Here is a 23,231-nt window from a genome sequence, read left to right as displayed (position 1 = left end):
CTGTCCTGTGCCTTTTACTGAGGAGTGGCTTCCATCTGGCCACTCTACCATAAAGGCCTGATTGGTGGAGTGCTGCAGAGATGGTCTTTTTTTATGTGCAAAAAAAAAAAAAAAAAAAAAAAAAAAAAAAGGTTTACTCATTGTGGGGTATTGTGATGTCATTATGGGGTATTGTGATGTCATTATGGGGTATTGTGTGAAGATTAAGTAAAACATTTATTTGATCCATTTTAGAATAATAAAGATGTAACGTAACATAATGTGGAAAGAGGGAAGGAGACTGAATAGTTTCTGAACACATTGTACGTGACAAGCTGAGTATGACACAAAGACAATGTTCTGTGGAAAATAAAGAGAAAGAGAAAGGGAGGATGAAGACAAACAGAGGGAAAGCGAGAAGGGAGAGAAGGGAGAGAAGGGAGAGAGGGGACAGAGGAGGGAGAAGAAGGGAGAGAGGGGAGGGAGAAAGAGAGGAGATTGAGAGAGCGAGAAGGAGGGAGAGAGAGGTGGGAGAGGAGATTGAGAGAGGACAGAGAGGAGGGAAAGAGAGAAGGAAGGGGAAAGAGAGGACAGTGAGAGAGGACGGAGATAGAGGAGGGAGAGAGTAGGATTGAGAGAGAAAAAAAAGAAGAGATGGCATTGTGAGGGTATGCAGAATTGACTGTCAGCACCACAGATAAATGGGCTAACAGGACTGGTTGATTGACAGCGCCACAGACAAATGGGCTAACAGGACTGGTTGATTGACAGCGCCACAGACAAATGGGCTAACAGGACTGGTTGATTGACAGCGCCACAGACAAATGGGCTAACAGGACTGGGTGTGGTCACATGGAGTATATACTAAGAATACATACCGGAGTGGTCGTGCGGGTTATGCCAATAAACTTAACAGCGATTAGTACAGGTTTCTGGAGTGGGGTAAGTAAGGGGAGAATAGGGTTAGAGGGGGTAACCTTCGTTGGAGGACATTACATTGTGTGAGAGGAATTAAGGGTTAAAGGTTTAAAGTCAACCACTGGAAGACAGAGAGGGAGGTCTAGGATGACCTCAGTCAGAGGGTAAGGTTACATTTCTCCTCACACGAGACCCCTGGGTCGTGTTCATTAGGTTATGACGACAGAAAACGCTTTAAAACATTTTGCAATGAAAATGAGACCCTCTTATTAGACAAGTCCAGAAAGTCCCTCCAATTTTCTGTCTGTTTTCTTCCATTTGATGCCTAATGAATACAACCCCCTGTTGTCCTGGTGCCTTACCATGGACTTCCTGATGTGTGTCAGTCTGCTCTTGGCCTTGTTCTCAGCAAACTCCAGACTGTTGATGTCCTTCAGTCTGGCCCTGTACTTATTCATCTGTTCTCCGATGATCAGCTCCACACACCTAGAGGAGCACAGGCAGAATGAGTCAGCTCCTCACACCTAGAGGAGGACAGGCAGAATGAGTCAGCTCCTCATACCTAGAGGAGCACAGGCAGAATGAGTCAGCTCCTCACACCTAGAGGAGCACAGGCAGAATGAGTCAGCTCCTCATACCTAGAGGAGGACAGGCAGAATGAGTCAGCTCCTCACACCTAGAGGAGCACAGGCAGAATGAGTCAGCTCCTCACACCTAGAGGAGGACAGGCAGAATGAGTCAGCTCCTCATACCTAGAGGAGCACAGGCAGAATGAGTCAGCTCCTCACACCTAGAGGAGCACAGGCAGAATGAGTCAGCTCCTCATACCTAGAGGAGGACAGGCAGAATGAGTCAGCTCCTCACACCTAGAGGAGCACAGGCAGAATGAGTCAGCTCCTCACACCTAGAGGAGGACAGGCAGAATGAGTCAGCTCCTCATACCTAGAGGAGCACAGGCAGAATGAGTCAGCTCCTCATACCTAGAGGAGCACAGGCAGAATGAGTCAGCTCCTCATACCTAGAGGAGCACAGGCAGAATGAGTCAGCTCCTCACACCTAGAGGAGCACAGGCAGAATGAGTCAGCTCCTCACACCTAGAGGAGCACAGGCAGAATGAGTCAGCTCCTCATACCTAGAGGAGCACAGGCAGAATGAGTCAGCTCCTCATACCTAGAGGAGCACAGGCAGAATGAGTGAGCTCCTCATACCTAGAGGATCACAGGCAGAATGAGTCAGCTCCTCACACCTAGAGGAGCACAGGCAGAATGAGTCAGCTCCTCATACCTAGAGGAGCACAGGCAGAATGAGTCAGCTCCTCACACCTAGAGGAGCACAGGCAGAATGAGTCAGCTTCTAGAGGAGCACAGGCAGAATGAGTCAGTTCCTGAGGATGACAGGCAGAATGAGTCAGCTCCACACACCTAGAGGAAGAAAGGCAGAATGAGTCAGCTCTTTGAAGAGGACAGGCAGAATGAGTCAGCTCCTAGAGGAGGACAGGCAGAATGAGTCAGCTCCTAGTGGAGGACAGGCAGAATGAGTCAGCTCCTCATACCTAGAGGAGCACAGGCAGAATGAGTCAGCTCCTCATACCTAGAGGAGCACAGGCAGAATGAGTCAGCTCCTCATACCTAGAGGAGCACAGGCAGAATGAGTCAGCTCCTCACACCTAGAGGAGCACAGGCAGAATGAGTCAGCTTCTAGAGGAGCACAGGCAGAATGAGTCAGCTCCTCACACCTAGAGGAGCACAGGCAGAATGAGTCAGTTCCTGAGGATGACAGGCAGAATGAGTCAGCTCCACACACCTAGAGGAAGAAAGGCAGAATGAGTCAGGTCTTTGAAGAGGACAGGCAGAATGAGTCAGCTCCTAGAGGAGGACAGGCAGAATGAGTCAGCTCCTACAGGAGGACAGGCAGAATGAGTCAGCTCCTAGAGGAGGACAGGCAGAATGAGTCAGCTCCTCACACCTAGAGGAGGACAGGCAGAATGAGTCAGCTCCTAGAGGAGGACAGGCAGAATGTGTCAGCTCCTAGAGGAGGACAGGTTGAATGAGTCAGCTCCTAGAGGAGGACAGGCAGAATGAGTCAGCTCCTAGAGGAGGACAGGCAGAATGAGTCAGCTCCTAGAGGAGGACAGGCAGAATGAGCAACCAGTGAATAAGGTGACTTCTGTTGCTCAATCTATAATTTAGAAATTATTATTGATATTGTCTTATAGGAACTGATTGCAGTCTGAGGGGATCTGCAACAGAAATAACACTCACTCATCTGATGAATTAAAGCTATTGAGGTACGTCCGTTGTCACTTCCATTGTTTACACAGTTGCAACTATTCGGGTTATCAAGAGTAGTAGTTTTAAGGCCCAGTTCTCTGTGACATTTTAGAGACACATTTGCATCCTGTAAGCCCACGCGCGCACACACACACACACACACACACACACACACACACACACACACACACACACACACACACACACACACACACACACACACACACACACACACACACACACACACAAAGGAGAATGAACATTGAGAGAGAATTGACATTGACCAAGGAAAAGAAGAATAAGAACAAAAATAAATACATTTGGACTGGAATTTACAAAAAAGAATGATTGAAGGTTAAATATGTTAACTGTTGAAGGGTGAAAGCATTGGGAAATGTACCAAGGGAGATAGTAAAGAATGATTGAAGGTTAAATATGTTAACTGTTGAAGGGTGAAAGCATTGGGAAATGTACCAAGGGAGATAGTAAAGGATGATTAAAGGTTAAATATGTTAACTGTTGAAGGGTGAAAGCATTGGGAAATGTACCAAGGGAGATAGTAAAGAATGATTGAAGGTTAAATATGTTAACTGTTGAAGGGTGAAAGCATTGGGAAATGTACCAAGGGAGATAGTAAAGAATGATTAAAGGTTAAATATGTTAACTGTTGAAGGGTGAAAGCATTGGGAAATGTACCAAGGGAGATAGTAAAGAATGATTAAAGGTTAAATATGTTAACTGTTGAAGGGTGAAAGCATTGGGAAATGTACCAAGGGAGATAGTAAAGAATGATTAAAGGTTAAATATGTTAACTGTTGAAGGGTGAAAGCATTGGGAAATGTACCAAGGGAGATAGTAAAGAATGATTAAAGGTTAAATATGTTAACTGTTGAAGGGTGAAAGCATTGGGAAATGTACCAAGGGAGATAGTAAAGAATGATTAAAGGTTAAATATGTTAACTGTTGAAGGGTGAAAGCATTGGGAAATGTACCAAGGGAGATAGTAAAGAATGATTAAAGGTTAAATATGTTAACTGTTGAAGGGTGAAAGCATTGGGAAATGTACCAAGGGAGATAGTAAAGAATGATTAAAGGTTAAATATGTTAACTGTTGAAGGGTGAAAGCATTGGGAAATGTACCAAGGGAGATAGTAAAGAATGATTAAAGGTTAAATATGTTAACTGTTGAAGGGTGAAAGCATTGGGAAATGTACCAAGGGAGATAGTAAAGAATGATTAAAGGTTAAATATGTTAACTGTTGAAGGGTGAAAGCATTGGGAAATGTACCAAGGGAGATAGTAAAGGATGATTGAAGTAATGCAGTTAAATGGTTAACAATTTTATGTTGTTTGCTTTAAGGTATGATGAATATAGACTATGTTTGTTAAGCTTGGAGGAACAAGGCCTTAGGGCGTGTAGGAGGTTGATAATGAAAGGTTACAATGTTGAAATGATGAAAGGTTTAAGTTGGTGAAGGTTTAAGTTGGTGAAGGTTTAAGTTGGTGAAGGTTTAAGATGGTGAAGGTTTAAGTTGGTGAAGGTTTAAGATGGTGAAGGTTAAGTTGGTGAAGGTTTAAGTTGGTGTAGGTTTAAGTTGGTGAAGGTTTAAGTTGGTGAAGGTTTAAGTTGGTGAAGATTTAAGATGTACTGGGAGTTAATACGTTGGGTTGGAGTAGCATTATAATAGAGCCAAGTAGTCAATGGTAATGTTTTAAAAGTTATTGATAATGGAATGTACTAAATTGTGCTAGCTTGCATAGGAAATTCCGTGGTCAGAGCGGCCAGGATTAGGCATCCTGTCAAGGGGGGCATACTGCGAATCAGAACATCCTGCCGAACAGGATGTTAACCACTGAATGCGTCATCGGAGATAAACCACAATGAGAAAGGAAGATCGAGGGTATAAAAGGGGAAGAACCTGTCGACTGCTGGAACAAGATTTTTTGCTGTAGCTTTTTAAATTACAATACATTTTTGACTTTCCTTATTATACTTATATTTACATTTTTATTATATGCAGTTAAAGTAAACATCTAGGAGGAATCCTTAAGAATACCTCATTGATATTAAAGAAGTCTCGAGGTATTGCTCTCCTGAGGTAGAGTACCTCATGATAAGCTGTACACCACACAATCTACCAAGAGTTCTCATCTATATTATTCGTAGCCTTCTATTTACCACCGCAAACCAATGCTGGCACTAAGTCCTCACTCAACGAGATGGGCCATAAGCAAACAAGAAAATGCTCACACAGAAGCAGCACTCCTAGTGGCCGGGGACTTTAATGCAGGCAAACTTAAATCCATTTCACCTCATTTCTACCAGCACGTCACATGTGCAACCAGAGGGGGAAAAAAAACTCTAGATCACATTTACTCCACGCACAGAGACACGTGCACCCTCGATTTGGCAAATCTGACCATAATTCTATCCTCCTGATTCCTGCTTACAAGCAAAAACTAAAGCAGGAAGCACCAGTCATTTGCTTAATACGGAAGTGGTCAGATGACGCGGATGCTACGCTACAGGACTGTTTTGCTGGCACAGACTGGAATATGTTCTGGTATTCATCCAATGTCATTGAGGAGTATACCACCTCAGTCACCGGCTTCATCAATAAGTGCATCGACGACGTCGTCCCCACAGTGACCGTACGTACATATCCCAACCAGAAGCTATGGATTACAGGCAACATCCTCATCGAGCTAAATGCTAGAGCTGCCACTTTCGAGGAGCGGGACACAAATCCGGACGCTTATAAGAAATCCCGCTACGCCCTCAGATGATCCATCAAACAGGCAAAGCGTCAATACAGGATTAAGACTGAATCCTACTACACCAGCTCTGACGCTCGTTGGATGTGGCAGGGCTTGAAAACTATTACAGATACACAGGGAAACCGAGCCGCGAGCTGCCCAGTGACACGAGCCTACCAGACAAGCTAAATGCCTTTTACGCTCGCTTCAAGACAAGCAACACTGACGCATGCATGAGAGCACCAGCTGTTCCGGACGACTGTGTGATCATGCTCTCCGTAGCCGATGTGATTAAGACCTTTAAACAGGTCAACATTCACAAGGACGCAGGGGCAGACGGATTACCAGGACGTGTACTAATAGCATGTGCAGACCAACTGGCAAGTGTCTTCACTGACATTTTCAACATCTCCCTGACTGAGTCTGTAATACCTACATGTTTCAAGTAGACCACCATAGTCCCAGTGCCCAAGGAAGCGATGGTAACCTGCCTAAATGACTATTGCCCCGTAGCAGTCATGTCGGTAACCATGAAGTGCTTTGAAAGGCTGGTCATGGCTCACATCAACAGCAACCTCCCGGAAACCTTAGACCCACTCCAATTCGCATACCACTCCAACAGATCCACAGACGACACAATCTCAATCGCACTCCACACTGCCCTTTCCCACCTGGAAGGTGGGAACACCTTTGTGAGAATGCTGTTCATTGACTAGAGCTCAGCGTTCAACACCATAGTGCCCACAAAGCACATCACTAAACTAAGGACCCTGGGACTAAACACCAACCTCTGCAACTGGATCCTGGACTTCCTGACGGGTCACCCCCAGGTGGTAAGGGTAGGTAACATCACATCTGCCATGCTGATCCTCAACACTGGGGCCCCTCAGGGGTGCGTGCTTAGTCCCTTCCTGTATTCCCTGTTCATCCACGACACAACAGTGGTAGGCCGGATCATTGACAACGATGAGACAGCCTATAGGGAGGAGGTCTGAGACCTGGCAGTGTGGTGCCAGGACAACAACCTCTCCCTCCATGTGAGCAAGACAAAGAAGGTGATTGTGGACTACAGGAAAAGGCAGGCCGAACAGGCCCCCATTAACATCAACGGGCTGTAGTGGAGCGGGTCGAGAGTTTCAAGTTCCTTGGTGTCCACATCACCAATGAACTAACATGGTCCAAACACACCAAGACAGTCGTGAAGAGGGCACGACAAAACCTTTTCCCCTCAGGAGACTGAAAAGACTTGATGGGTCCCGAGATCCTCAAAAAATTATACAGCTGCATCATCGAGAGCATCCTGACCAGTTCAATTACTGCCTGGTATGACAACAGCTCGGCATCTGACCGTAAGGAGCTACAGATGGTAGTGCGTACAGCCCAGTACATCACTGGGGCTAAGCTGCCTACCATCCAGGACCTCTACACCAGGCGGTGTCAGAGGAAGGCCCAAAAAATTATCAAAGACTCCAGGCACCCAAGTCAAAGACTGTTCTCTCTGTTGCCGCACGGCAAGCGGTACCGTAGCGCCAAGTCTAGGTCCAAAAGGCTCCTTAACAGCGTCTAATCCCAAGCCATAAGACTGCTGAACAATGAATCAAATGGCCACCGGACTATTTACACTGACACCCCTTCCTCCATATTATCTATGCATAGTCACTTTACCCCTACCGACATGTACAAACTACATTGACTAACCTGTACCCCTGCACATAGCCTCGTTAATGTTATTATATTGTGTTACTTTTGTATTATTTATTTTTAGTAAATATTTTCGTAACTCTTTCTTGAACTGCATTGTTGGTTAAGGGCTTGTAAGTAAGCATTTTCACGGTAAAGGTACACGCGTTGTTGTATTCGGCGCCTGTGACAAATACAATTTGATTTGATAGTGTGTTTTTAGACAACGTCTGAGGGGGGAGCCCAAAAAATTGTTGATAGAGTTGCAGATGGACCATTTGTTATTAAATATGTCAAATAAAACTGTTGATAGAGATGCAGATGGATCATTTGTTATTAAATATGTCAATATCGATGGTTGCCTATCATTGATTGGTGATTCTTTTATGCCTGTTTCTGATATAAAAAAAAAAACTGCTTTATTGTTCTGAAACCCCATGTCATCAAAGAGCATGACGTTTTACTCTAGGTTTCTGAAAGAGACTGGATTCATTTAGGATTTTGTTTTGCATCTGGTTAATTAGCCTATCGGGGACTAGATATCGGGGACTAGATATCGGGGACTAGATATCGGGGACTAGATATCGGGGACTAGATATCGGGGACCAGATATCGGGGACCAGATATCGGGGACTAGATATCGGGGACTAGATATCGGGGACTAGATATCGGGGACTAGATATCGGGGACTAGATATCGGGGACCAGATATCGGGGACTAGATATCGGGGACTAGATATCGGGGACCAGATATCGGGGACCAGATATCGGGGACTAGATATCGGGGACTAGATATCGGGGACTAGATATCGGGGACTAGATATCGGGGACTAGATATCGGGGACTAGATATCGGGGACTAGATATCGGGGACCCGAGTGGCTGGTATAAAGTAACCTAACCTGAGGGACTCGACTTCGGGGATAGCCCACTCTACTGTAAGGCCATTAATGTTGAGTTTGAGGAACAGTCCCTGTATCCAGGCTCAGTGGTAGTAGGGCAGAGCGGCATCGATCAGATCTGTAGGGGCAAGAAATAACCTTGACCTTAACACTGATAGCAACAACAACCACAGCAGAGAAGTTGGCTGTGTCTACAGCTGTCGCAATAGAGAGACAGAGAGAGAGACAGATAGACAGACAAAGGTTGTTTACTATGACTCTGGTCCTGGAGTTCTGCCTTCCAGAACCAGGAAGGACGAGCCCTGTGTGAGAAGGGGGTCGATGAGGGGGTCTTACGCGGTGGTCTTGCCGATGTCCTGGACACTCTGCAGGGGGTCGATGGTGTCGGGGCAGCGGAGGATGCAGGGGGCGAACACGATGGCTAGGGCATTGGCCGACATACGGTTGGTGTCTTCCTGAAGGGCGATCCTGGAGGACCACACACACACACGTCAGAGGGGGTCGCAAAAAAACTGTAGAAAACTGTCAAATAGTTTCTTCAATGTCAAAACTGGTATGCAGTGGATGCCAACTTCCCTCCACCATTCTCCCACACTTCCCGCCATTTAGAATCATTGGTGTATCATTGACTGGAGGGAGTTTGTGCACACTTTGGGAGAAGGGTGGAGAATTGGGAAGCAGCCAGTGAGAGGACATCCTGTTTCCTATGAGACCCACTCACCTGACCAGGTGGAAGATGAGGCGCTCCAGTGTACTCAGGTGGGTTCTGCTGAGCAGGTCGATCACAGAGTACACCCCTCGGATTACCTCCTTCTGGTCTGGCTGGCCTGCATGGGGGACAACCACCCAAAGAAATACAATTACTTCCTGCTTTTACTTCCTGCTTTTATTTCCTGCTTCACTCCTATGGGGACACAGACATTATATCTTTATAATATATAATATATATAGATTTATACAGTGCATTTGGAAAGTATTGTTTTTAATACATTTGCTAAAATAAAAACTGTTTTAATAAATAAAACTGTTTTAATAAATACAACTGTTTTAATAAATACAACTGTTTTAATAAATAAAACTGTTTTAATAAATAAAACTGTTTTCGCTTTGTCCTTTTGGGGTATTGTGTGTAGATTGATGAGGAATTGTTATTTATTTAATACATGGTAGAATAAGGCTGTAACGAAAAAGTTAAGAGGTCTGAACAAATCAATTCAAATTTGATTGGTCACATACACATATTTAGCAGATTTTATTGCGGATGTAGCGAAATGGAGTGATGCATCAGATGACTAGGCCTCCACAATCACAAATGAGTAGGGACAGTACAGACTACTAGTCAAAAGTTTGGACACACCTCCTCATTCAAGGGTTTTTATTTGTTTTTGCTATTTTCTACATTGTATCATAATAGTTAAGACATCAAAACTATGAAAAAAACACATATGGAATCATGTAGTAACCAGAAAAATGTTAAACGAATATAAACAAAATATATTTTATATCTTAGTTTCTTCAAAGTAGCCACCGTTTGCCTTGATGACAGCTTTGCTCACTCTTGGCATTCTCTCAGCCAGCTTCATAAAGAATGCTTTTCCAACAGTCTTGAAGGAGCTCCCACATATGCTGAGCACTTGTTGGCTGCTTTCCTTTCACTCTGTGGTTCAACTCATCCCAAACCATCTCAAATGGGTTGACGTTGGGTGATTGTGGAGGCCAGGTCATCTGATGCAGCACTCCATCACTCTCCTTCTTGGTCAAATAGCCTTACTCAGCCTGGAGGTGTGTTGGGTCATTGTCCTGTTGAAAAACACATGATAATCCCACTAAGTGCAAACCAGATGGGATGTCGTATCTCTGCAGAATGCTGTGGTAGCCATGCTGGTTAAGTGTGCCTTGAATTCTAAATAAATCACACAGTGTCACCAGTAAAGCACCCCCACATCATCACACCTCCTCCATGCTTCACAGTGGGAACCACACATGCCGAGATTATCCGTTCACCAACTCTACGTCTCACAAAGAGACAGCGGTTGTAACCCCAAATCTCAAATTCGGACTCATCAGACCTAAGGTCAGATTTCCACCGGTCTAATATCCATTGCTCGTGTTTCTTGGCCCAAGCAAGTCTCTTCTTCTTATTGGTGTCCTTTAGTAGTAGTTTCTGTGCAGCAATTTGACCACGAAGGCCTGATTCCCGCAGTCTTCTCTGAACAGTTGATGTTGAGATGTGTCTGTTACTTGAACTCTGTGAAGCATCTATTTGGGCTGCAATCTGAGGTGCAGTTAACTCTAATAACCATATCCTCTGCAGCAGAGGTAACTCTGGGTCTTCCTTTCCTGTGGCGGTCCTCATGAGAGCCAGTTTCATCATAGCGCTTGATGGTTTTTGCGACTGCACTTGAAGAAACTTTCAAAGTTCTTGAAATTTTCCGCATTGATTGACCTTCATGTCTCAAAGTAATGATGGACTGTCGTTTCGCTTTGCTTATTTGAGCTGTTCTTGCCATAATATGGACTTGGTCTTTTACCAAATAGGGCTATCTTCTGTATACCACCCTTACCTTGTCACAATACAACTGATTGGCTCAAACCCATTAAGAAGGAAAGAAATTCCACAAATGAACTTTTAACAAAGCACACCTGTTAATTGAAATGCATTCCAGGTGACTACCTCATGAAGCTGGTTGAGAGAATGCCAAGAGTGTACAAAGCTGTCATCAAGGCAAAGGGTGGCTACTTTGATGAATCTCAAATATAAAATATATTTGGATTTGTTTAACATTTTTTTGGTTACTACATGATTCCATATGTGTTATTTCATAGTTTTGACATCTTCACTATTATTCTACAATGTAGAAAGTAGTAAAACATTTTTTACAAAACTTGAATGAGTAGGTTTGTCCAAACTTTTGACTGGTACTGTGTGTGTGTATATATATATATATACACACCTTGATTCAGTCAAAATCATCTATAAACCACATCTTAAGCCACATTTAGCCATTACTACATAGTAACATTGTAACAGAACAACAAGGTGCATACTTATGACCCCAGCTCTTACCCATTGCCCGGAGGAACTCCTCGTACAGTTCAAAGGTCATCAGAGGGTTGGGCAGGTCACGGAGCCATTGTTTGAGCACGCCGGCGATGACGTGGATGTTGTAGTCGTCCAGGTTCATGCTGCTCACATCTTAAGTAGGAGAGGAAGAGAGTAGGAGAGGAAGAGAGTAGGAGAGGAAGAAAGCAGGACAGAAAGAGAGCAGGACAAGAAGAGAGTAGGACAGGAAGACAGTAGAGGAGGAAGAGAGCAGGACAAGAAGAGAGTAGAGCAGGAAGAGAGTAGGACAGGAACAGAGTAGAGCAGGAAGAGAGTATGACAGGAAGAGAGTAGGACAGGAAGAGAGTAGGAGGGAGAGAGTAGAGCAGGAAGAGAGTAGAGCAGGAAGAGAGTATGACAGGAAGAGAGTATGACAGGAAGAGAGTAGGACAGGAAGAGAGTAGAGCAAGAAGATAGCAGGACAGGAAGAGAGCAGGACAGGAAGAGAGCAGGACAGGAAGAGAGCAGGACAGGAAGAGAGCAGGACAAGAAGAGAGTAGGACAGGAAGAGAGTATGACAGGAAGAGAGTATGACAGGAAGAGAGTAGAGCAGGAAGAGAGTAGGACAGGAAGAGAGTAGAGGAGGAAGAGAGTAGGACAGGAAGAGAGTAGGACAGGAAGAGAGTAGGACAGGAAGAGAGTATGACAGGAAGAGTAGGACAGGAAGAGAGTAGAGCAGGAAGAGAGTATGACAGGAAGAGAGAAGAGCAGGAAGAGAGTAGGAGAGGGAATACTACAGTTAGATTGAACATTACAACTGACACAGTGCTTACGATCCGGTAGTGTGAATACCGTACAAATGGTGTCATGGCATCTTGTTTTGTACGGAGGGTTGACACTACTATTACAGCCTGTGTCAAGAGTCTGTATCCATGCTAGGGAATGCAGTTTCAACACGGTCCTTGCCACCTGTCTCCTCACATTATCTAAACCAATCAGAAATTATCTAAACCCTATAGAGCAGGTACCCTGACATTATCTAAACCAATCAGAAACCCTATAGAGCAGGTACCCTGACATTATCTAAACCAATCAGAAACCCTATAGAGCAGATACCCTGACATTATCTAAACCAATCAGAAACCCTATAGAGCAGATACCCTGACATTATCTAAACCAATCAGAAGCCCTATAGAGCAGGTACCCTGACATTATCTAAACCAATCAGAAGCCCTATAGAGCAGGTACCCTGACATTATTTAAACCAATCAGAAGCCATATAGAGCAGGTACCCTGACATTATCTAAACCAATCAGAGGTGGGGCCAGAACATAGTTGTAAATAATTTGTAGACTGCAAATTGACCGCAAGAATCCCAAACAGATATAGTATTTGAAATAAATAGAATAATTTCAAACATGAATTACATTGGGATATGATCACATTTGCCATTCTATTCATGAGTGGGTGGGACTTGGGAACATATTTCCTTAGTAAATTAAAACCCCATTGAGCTGATTTCCTGGTTCTTTTACAGTCATACGTCCAACAACGAATCTAAAAGAAAAAGCCATATGTCAAACTGGCCAATAAAAATAAAAGATTATGATGGGCAAAAGAACACAGACACTGGACAGATGAACTCTGCCTAGAAGGCCAGGATCCCGGAGTCGCTTCTTCACTGTTGAAGTCGAGACTGGTGTTTTGAGGGGAATATTTCATGAAGCTGCCAGTTGAGGACTGGCAGCTCTACTCTAGACACTCTACTCTCCTCTTGCTCAGTTGTGCACCGGGCCTCCCACTGCTCTTTCTATTCTGGTTAGAGCCAGTTTGCGCTGTTCTGTGAAGGGAGTAGTACACAGCGTTGTACGAGATCTTCAGTTTCATGGCAATTTCTCACAAGAACAGACTAACAGGTTTCAGAAGAAAGTTCTTTGTTTCTGGCCATTTTGAGCCTGTAATCGAACCCACAAATGCTGATGCTCCAGATACTCAACTAGTCTAAAGAAGGCCAGTGTTATTGCCTCTTTAATCAGAACAACAGTTTTCAGCTGTGCTAACATAATTGCAAAACGGTTTTCTAATGATCAATAAGCCTTTTAAAATGATAAACTTGGATTAGCTAATACAACGTTCCATTGGAACACAGGAGTGATGGCCTATGTAGATATTCCATTAGTATATATAAACTCAGCAAAAAAATGTCCTCTCACTGTCAACTGCATTTATTTTCAGCAAACTTAACTTGTGTAAATGTTTGTATGAACATAACAAGATTCAACAACTGAGATATGAACTGAACAAGTTCCACAGACATGTGACTAACAGAAATGGAATAATGTGTCCCTGAACAAAAGGGCAGGGGGGGGGGGGGGGGGGGGGGGAGTGGTCCAAATCAAAAGTAACAGTCAGTATCGATGGTGGCCACCAGCTGCATTAAGTACTGCAGTGCATCTCCTCCTCATGGACTGCACCAGATTTGCCAGTTATTGCTGTGAGATGTTACCCCACTCTTCCACCAAGGCACCTGCAGGTTCCTGGACATTTCTGGGGGGGGGAATGGCCCTAGCCCTCACCCTCCGATGCAACAGGTCCAGGATGTCTTCCCTGTAACGCACAGCGTTGAGATTGAGCGTGTTATCATTGCAGGCAGTCTGATGATGCTGTGACACACCGCTCCAGACCATGACGGACCCTCCACCTCCAAATCGATCCCGCACCAGTGTACAGGCCTCGGTGGAACGCTCATTCCTTTTACGATAAACACGAATCCGACCATCACCCCTGGTGAGACAAAACCGTGATTCGTCAGTGAAGACGAATGGACCAGACCATCGATGTCTGGTCCATCGATGGTGGGTTGGTGCCCAGAGACGGCGTTGTTGCCGCTGATGTCTGGTGAGGACCTGCCTTACAACAGGCCTACAAGCCCCCAGTCCAGCCTCTCTCAGCCTATTGCGGACAGTCTGAACATTGATGGAGGGATTGTGCGTTCCTGGTGTAACTCAGGCAGTTGTTGTTGCCATCCTGCACCTGTCCCACAGGTGTTTTTTTCGGATGTACCGATCCTGTGCAGGTGTTGTTACACGTGGTCAGCCACTGCGAGGATGATCAGCTGTTCATCCGTACTCCCTGTAGCGCTGTCTTAGGCGTCTCACAGTACGGACATTGCAATTGTCCTGTATGCCTAAGGCACGTTCATGCAGATGAGCAGGGACCCTGGGCATCTTTCTTTTGGAGTTTTTCAGAGTCAGTAGAAATGCCTCTTTAGTGTCCTAAATTTTCATAACTGTGACCTTAATTGCCAACCATCTGTAAGCTGTTAGTGTCTTAACGACCATTCCACAGGTGCATGTTCATTACTTGTTGATGGTTCATTGAACAAGCATGGGGAACAGTGTTTATACCCTTTACAATGAAGATCTGTAAAATGTGGATTTTTATGAATTATCTTTGAAAGACAGGGTCCTGAAAAAGGGACCTTTCTTTTTTTACTGTATATATATATATACAGTACCAGTCAAAAGTTTGGACATACCTCAATTACCTCGACTAACCGGTGCCCATTGACCCCTGTATATACAGTTGAAGTCGGAAGTTTACATCCACTTAAGTTGGAGTCATTAAAACTTGTTTTTCAACCACTCCACAAATTTCTTGTTAAGAAACTATAGTTTTGACAAGTCTGCTAGGACATCTACTTCGTGCATGACGCAAGTCATTTTTCCAATTGTTTACAGACAGATTATTTAACTTATAATTCACTGTATCTCAATTCCAGTGGGTCAGAAGTTTACATACACTAAGTTGACTGTGCCTTTAAACAGCTTGGAAAATTCCAGGAAATTATGTCATGTCTTTTGAAGCTTCTGATAATTGACATAATTTGAGTCAATTGGAGGTGTACCTGTGGATGTATTTCAAGGCCTAGCTTCAAACTCTGTGCCTCTTTGCTTGACATCATAGGAAAATCAAAAGAAATCAGCCAAAATTTGATTCATCCTTGGGAGCAATTTCCAAACGCCTGAAGGTACCACGTTCATCTGTACAAACAATAGTACGCAAGTATAAACAATATGGGACCACGCAGCCGTCATACCGCTCAGGAAGGAGACGCGTTCTGTCTCCTAGAGATGAACGTACTTTGGTGCGAAAAGTGCAAATCAATCCCAGAACAACAGCAAAGGACCTTGTGAAGATGCTGGAGGAAACAGGTACAAAAGTATCTATGTCTACTGTATAAAACAAGTCCTATATCGGCATAACCTGAAAGGCTCCTCAGCAAGTAAGAAGCCACTGCTCCAAAACTGCCATAAACAAGCCAGACTACGGTTTCCAACTGCACATGGGGACAAAGATTGTACTTTTTGGAGAAATGTCCTCTGGTCTGATGAAACTAAAATAGAACTGTTTGGCCATAATGACCATTGTTATGTTTGGAGGAAAAAGGGGGAGGCTTACAGGCCGAAGAACACCATCCCAACCGTGAAGCACACTTCTTAATGTGTTTGAGCCAATCCGTTGTGTTGTGACGAGGTATACAGAAAATAGCCCTATTTGGTAAAAAAAACAAGTCCATATGATGGTAAGTACAGTTCAAATAAGCAAAGACAAACTGTGGGGATCAAATAAAATCCCCCAGGGGATTGTGGGACTCTGCTATGGAGTATAGACCAGAGATGGGCAACCTCAGGGGCTGCAGTGGCTCGTGGGTATGCGTATCCACATCCATAGCCACACACACAGTCAGAGCTAGAATGTTGGTGGCCCTAAGCAATATTTTGTTGGGCTTGCGAGCAAAGGTTTTAACGGCTCCACCTCTTGACATCAGATAGAAGACATTGAAGTTTTAGAGTTTATTTCCTGTAGTTCATAACATTTTGCCATGGAGCAGAGACCCAAATGTTTGCAGTTTTTTAAATATGATATCTGAGTGCGAGGAACTAACAAAAGCAATGGGAGACCCACTGGTTACTACAAGTTTAGATAGCTGGCCACTAGACTAAATGACCAAGCTAGACTAAATTACCAAGCTAGACTAAATGACCAATCTAGACTAAATGACCAATCTAGACTAAATGACCAAACTAGACTAAATGACCAATCTAGACAAAATTGCCAATCTAGACAAAATTATCAATCTAGATAAAATGACCAAGATAGACAAAATGACCAAGATAGACAAAATGACCAAGATAGACAAAATTACCATGCTAGATTAAATTACCAAACTAGACTAAACTAAATTACCATCTAGACTAAATTACCAAGCTAGACTAAACTAAATTACCAAACTAGACTAAATTACCAAACTAGACTAAATTACCAAACTAGACTAAATTACCAATCTAGACTAAATTACCAATCTAGACTAAATTACCAATCTAGACTAAATTACCAATCTAGGCTAAATTGCAAAACTACACTAAATGACCAAGCTAGACTAAATTACCAATCTAAAAAATGTCAGCTGACATGGACTAATTGATTGACATTTCGAAATTGCACCTTATGTATTCTAATATTCTAACCTTCAACAGGAAGTTGAGACCCCGGGGGGAGGGACTGATCTGAGGGCCATCCCTGGTATAGACAGTCCTTTGACCATATCTCTGCTATCCCTCCCTGGTCTACTTTAACTGGTGTAGTACCCTGCCAATCATACCTGTGTCCAGCCCCTGCCGCAGCTCTTTGATCTTATTGGTGGAGCCAGACTTCCTGAAGATGCCCTCCGTGTAGAGGCCGTGCATCTCGATGTAGTTGATGAGCTTCTCCACCACCAGAGGCACGGTCCTCTCCTCGCTGGTCAGACGAGACACCTCCACGCCAAACTGTCTGGACGACAGCTCCAGGTCGTACTGATAGAGAAAAACACAAACGCGGATGGAAGGACGGACACACATGTACATCGCAAACACACGAGCGCAGACGGATGGACGGACAGAAGTGAGAAGAACAGACAGACCAATATATAACATGGAGGTACAGAGAGAGAGAGAAAATTGTGGTGTCAAATATTTAATGGGCATTTGCAAATGTAAACACTCCAACATCCGTTATTAGAAATGTAAGAAAAGCCATCGAGCGAATATTCTCCTCTTTACGTCATTGGGAAGAATAACATGGTTTGTTGATCGTTATCCTCATCCCTCCTTTCCATTGTCAGTAATGTACACTTGCACACTATAAAATAGTCTCGTACCTTTTTGCTACATTTGGTGGTCATCCTGGAGCAGCACTTTCTATGGCAGGCGTACCGACACACTGCAGAAGAGGACACAACAGAGACAGAACCATCTGTTAACCTTACACAACGTTCTTAAAACGTTCCGTGTCCAACCCCTGGTCAGTCAAAAACCAACCACCTGTATACCCTAACCTTTCTGCAACATTCCAACAACGTTCCAACATTGTTCAGTGTCCAACCTCTGGGTCAAGAATAGTGCACTAAATATGGAAAAAGGGTCTGTTTGGAATCAATACTTAGAGAGAGTATGGAGAATGGAATGCATAGTTAGAGAGAGTATGGAGGAATGGAATGCATAGTTAGAGTATGGAGAAATGGAATGCATAGTTAGAGTATGGAGAAATGGAATGCATAGTTAGAGAGAGTATGGAGGGATGGAATGCATAGTTAGAGTATGGAGGAATGGAATGCATAGTTAGAGTATGGAGGAATGGAATGCATAGTTAGAGTATGGAGGAATGGAATGCATAGTTAGAGTATGGAGGAATGGAATGCATAGTTAGAGTATGGAGGAATGGAATGCATAGTTAGAGAGAGTATGGAGGAATGGAATGCATAGTTAGAGAGAGTATGGAGGAATGGAATGCATAGTTAGAGAGAGTATGGAGAAATGGAATGCATAGTTAGAGAGAGTATGGAGAAATGGAATGCATAGTTAGAGAGAGTATGGAGGAATGGAATGCATAGTTAGAGAGAGTATGGAGAATGGAATGCATAGTTAGAGAGATGGAGGAATGGAATGCATAGTTAGAGAGAGTATGGAGGAATGGAATGCATAGTTAGAGAAGTATGGAGGAATGGAATGCATAGTTAGAGAAGAGTATGGAGGAATGGAATGCATAGTTAGAGAGAGTATGGAGGAATGGAATGCATAGTTAGAGAGAGTATGGAGGAATGGAATGCATAGTTAGAGAGAGTATGGAGGAATGGAATGCATAGTTAGAGAGAGTATGGAGGAATGGAATGCATAGTTAGAGAGAGTAATGGAGGAATGGAATGCATAGTTAGAGAGAGTATGGAGGAATGGAATGCATAGTTAGAGAGAGTATGGAGGAATGGAATGCATAGTTAGAGAGAGTATGGAGGAATGGAATGCATAGTTAGAGAGAGTATGGAGGAATGGAATGCATAGTTAGAGAGAGTATGGAGGAATGGAATGCATAGTTAGAGAGAGTATGGAGGAATGGAATGCATAGTTAGAGAGAGTATGGAGGAATGGAATGCATAGTTAGAGAGAGTATGGAGGAATGGAATGCATAGTTAGAGAGAGTATGGAGGAATGGAATGCATAGTTAGAGAGAGTATGGAGGAATGGAATGCATAGTTAGAGAGAGTATGGAGGAATGGAATGCATAGTTAGAGAGAGTATGGAGGAATGGAATGCATAGTTAGAGAGAGTATGGAGGAATGGAATGCATAGTTAGAGAGAGTATGGAGGAATGGAATGCATAGTTAGAGAGAGTATGGAGGAATGGAATGCATAGTTAGAGAGAGTATGGAGGAATGGAATGCATAGTTAGAGAGAGTATGGAGGAATGGAATGCATAGTTAGAGAGAGTATGGAGGAATGGAATGCATAGTTAGAGAGAGTATGGAGGAATGGAATGCATAGTTAGAGAGAGTATGGAGGAATGGAATGCATAGTTAGAGAGAGTATGGAGGAATGGAATGCATAGTTAGAGAGAGTATGGAGGAATGGAATGCATAGTTAGAGAGAGTATGGAGGAATGGAATGCATAGTTAGAGAGAGTATGGAGGAATGGAATGCATAGTTAGAGAGAGTATGGAGGAATGGAATGCATAGTTAGAGAGAGTATGGAGGAATGGAATGCATAGTTAGAGAGAGTATGGAGGAATGGAATGCATAGTTAGAGAGAGTATGGAGGAATGGAATGCATAGTTAGAGAGAGTATGGAGGAATGGAATGCATAGTTAGAGAGAGTATGGAGGAATGGAATGCATAGTTAGAGAGAGTATGGAGGAATGGAATGCATAGTTAGAGAGAGTATGGAGGAATGGAATGCATAGTTAGAGAGAGTATGGAGGAATGGAATGCATAGTTAGAGAGAGTATGGAGGAATGGAATGCATAGTTAGAGAGAGTATGGAGGAATGGAATGCATAGTTAGAGAGAGTATGGAGGAATGGAATGCATAGTTAGAGAGAGTATGGAGGAATTGGAATGCATAGTTGTTAGAGAGAGATGAGGAATGGGAAATGCATAGTTAGAGAGAGTATGGAGGAATGGAATGCATAGTTAGAGAGAGTATGGAGGAATGGAATGCATAGTTAGAGAGAGTATGGAGGAATGGAATGCATAGTTAGAGAGAGTATGGAGGAATGGAATGCATAGTTAGAGAGAGTATGGAGGAATGGAATGCATAGTTAGAGAGAGTATGGAGGAATGGAATGCATAGTTAGAGAGAGTATGGAGGAATGGAATGCATAGTTAGAGAGAGTATGGAAGGAATGGGAATGCATAGTTAGAGAGAGGTATGGAGGAATGGAATGCATAGTTAGAGAGAGTATGGAGGAATGGAATGCATAGTTAGAGAGAGTATGGAGGAATGGAATGCATAGTTAGAGAGAGTATGGAGGAATGGAATGCATAGTTAGAGAGAGTATGGAGGAATGGAATGCATAGTTAGAGAGAGTATGGAGGAATGGAATGCCATAGTTAGAGAGAGTATGGAGGAATGGAATGCATAGTTAGAGAGAGTATGGAGGAATGGAATCATAGTTAGAGAGGTTGAGGAATGGAATGCATAGTTAGAGAGAGTATGGATGGAGAATGGAATGCATAGTTAGAGAGAGTATGGAGGAATGGAATGCATAGTTAGAGAGAGTATGGAGGAATGGAATGCTAGTTAGAGAGAGTATGGAGGAATGGAATGCATAGTTAGAGAGAGTATGGAGGAATGGAATGCATAGTTAGAGAGAGTATGGAGGAATGGAATGCATAGTTAGAGAGAGTATGGAGGAATGGGAATGCATAGTTAGAGAGAGTATGGAGGAATGGAATGCATAGTTAGAGAGAGTATGGAGGAATGGAATGCATAGTTAGAGAGAGTATGGAGGAATGGAATGCATAGTTAGAGAGAGTATGGAGGAATGGAATGCATAGTTAGAGAGAGGTATGGAGGAATGGAATGCATAGTTAGAGAGAGTATGGAGGAATGGAATGCATAGTTAGAGAGAGTATGGAGGAATGGAATGCATAGTTAGAGAGAGTATGGAGGAATGGAATGCATAGTTAGAGAGAGTATGGAGGAATGGAATGCATAGTTAGAGAGAGTATGGAGGAATGGAATGCATAGTTAGAGAGAGTATGGAGGAATGGAATGCATAGTTAGAGAGAGTATGGAGGAATGGAATGCATAGTTAGAGAGAGTATGGAGGAATGGAATGCATAGTTAGAGAGAGTATGGAGGAATGGAATGCATAGTTAGAGAGAGTATGGAGGAATGGAATGCATAGTTTAGAGAGAGTATGGAGGAATGGAATGCATAGTTAGAGAGAGTATGGAGGAATGGAATGCATAGTTTAGAGAGAGTATGGAGGAATGGAATGCATAGTTAGAGAGAGTATGGAGAATGGAATGCATAGTTAGAGAGAGTATGGAGGAATGGAATGCATAGTTAGAGAGAGTATGGAGGAATGGAATGCATAGTTAGAGAGAGTATGGAGGAATGGAATGCATAGTTAGAGAGAGTATGGAGGAATGGAATGCATAGTTAGAGAGAGTATGGAGGAATGGAATGCATAGTTAGAGAGAGTATGGAGGAATGGAATGCATAGTTAGAGAGAGTATGGAGGAATGGAATGCATAGTTAGAGAGAGTATGGAGGAATGGAATGCATAGTTAGAGAGAGTATGGAGGAAAATGCATAGTTAGAGAGAGTATGGAGGAATGGAATGCATAGTTAGAGAGAGTATGGAGGAATGGAATGCATAGTTAGAGAGAGTATGGAGGAATGGAATGCATAGTTAGAGAGAGTATGGAGGAATGGAATGCATAGTTAGAGAGAGTATGGAGGAATGGAATGCATAGTTAGAGAGAGTATGGAGGAATGGAATGCATAGTTAGAGAGAGTATGGAGGAATGGAATGCATAGTTAGAGAGAGTATGGAGGAATGGAATGCATAGTTAGAGAGAGTATGGAGGAATGGAATGCATAGTTAGAGAGAGTATGGAGGCATGGAATGCATAGTTAGAGAGAGTATGGAGGAATGGAATGCATAGTTAGAGAGAGTATGGAGGAATGGAAGCATAGTTAGAGAGAGTATGGAGGAATGGAATGCATAGTTAGAGAGAGTATGGAGGAATGGAATGCATAGTTAGAGAGAGTATGGAGGAATGGAATGCATAGTTTAGAGAGAGTATGGAGGAATGGAATGCCATAGTTAGAGAGAGTATGGAGGAATGGAATGCATAGTTAGAGAGAGTATGGAGGAATGGAATGCATAGTTAGAGAGAGTATGGAGGAATGGAATGGCATAGTTAGAGAGAGTATGGAGGAATGGAATGCATAGTTAGAGAGAGTATGGAGGAATGGAATGCATAGTTAGAGAGAGTATGGAGGAATGGAATGCCATAGTTAGAGAGAGTATGGGAGGAATGGAATGCATAGTTAGAGAGAGTAATGCAAGAGGAATGGAATGCATAGTTAGAGAGAGTAATGGAGGAATGGAATGCATAGTTAGAGAGAGTATGGAGGAATGGAATGCATAGTTAGAGAGAGTATGGAGGAATGGAATGCATAGTTAGAGAGAGTATGGAGGAATGGAATGCATAGTTAGAGAGAGTATGGAGGAATGGAATGCATAGTTAGAGAGAGTATGGAGGAATGGAATGCATAGTTAGAGAGAGTATGGAGGAATGGAATGCATAGTTAGAGAGAGTATGGAGGAATGGAATGCATAGTTAGAGAGAGTATGGAGGAATGGAATGCCATAGTTAGAGAGAGTATGGAGGAATGGAATGCATAGTTAGAGAGAGTATGGAGGAAGGAATGCTAGTAGAGAGCTATGGAGGAATGGAATGCATAGTTAGAGAGAGTATGGAGGAATGGAATGCATAGTTAGAGAGAGTATGGAGGAATGGAATGCATAGTTAGAGAGAGTATGGAGGAATGGAATGCATAGTTAGAGAGAGTATGGAGGAATGGAATGCATAGTTAGAGAGAGTATGGAGGAATGGAATGCATAGTTAGAGAGAGTATGGAGGAATAGAATGCATAGTTAAGAGAGAGTATGGAGGAATGGAATGCATAGTTAGAGAGAGTATGGAGGAATGGAATGCATAGTTAGAGAGAGTATGGAGGAATGGAATGCATAGTTAGAGAGAGTATGGAGGAATGGAATGCATAGTTAGAGAGAGTATGGAGGAATGGAATGCATAGTTAGAGAGAGTATGGAGGAATGGAATGCATAGTTAG

General features: G+C 43.2%; 1 protein-coding gene across 4 annotated transcripts in view; it reads right to left on the bottom strand.

Moving 5' to 3' along the window:
• LOC109898287 (unconventional myosin-IXAa-like) overlaps positions 1 to 23,231 on the bottom strand; it is a 274,482-nt gene that overhangs the window by 11,389 nt on the left and 239,862 nt on the right. For 3 of the 4 annotated variants that reach the window (XM_031833013.1, XM_031833014.1, XM_031833016.1), the window contains 7 exons: positions 17,750 to 17,811; positions 17,213 to 17,405; positions 11,572 to 11,700; positions 9,226 to 9,331; positions 8,841 to 8,972; positions 1,260 to 1,383; positions 858 to 911 (listed from right to left, as the gene is read on the bottom strand). In XM_031833013.1, coding sequence (XP_031688873.1) covers positions 858 to 911; positions 1,260 to 1,383; positions 8,841 to 8,972; positions 9,226 to 9,331; positions 11,572 to 11,700; positions 17,213 to 17,405; positions 17,750 to 17,811 — 800 coding nt within the window. The remainder of the gene's footprint in view (positions 1 to 857; positions 912 to 1,259; positions 1,384 to 8,840; positions 8,973 to 9,225; positions 9,332 to 11,571; positions 11,701 to 17,212; positions 17,406 to 17,749; positions 17,812 to 23,231) is intronic. The other variant, XM_031833015.1, reaches the window with a different exon arrangement.

This window comes from Oncorhynchus kisutch, linkage group LG10, assembly GCF_002021735.2.
Source record: "Oncorhynchus kisutch isolate 150728-3 linkage group LG10, Okis_V2, whole genome shotgun sequence".
Taxonomy (NCBI): domain Eukaryota; kingdom Metazoa; phylum Chordata; class Actinopteri; order Salmoniformes; family Salmonidae; genus Oncorhynchus; species Oncorhynchus kisutch.
Note: the sequence above shows the minus strand (reverse complement) of the source record. Positions and strands in the feature narration are given on the sequence as shown.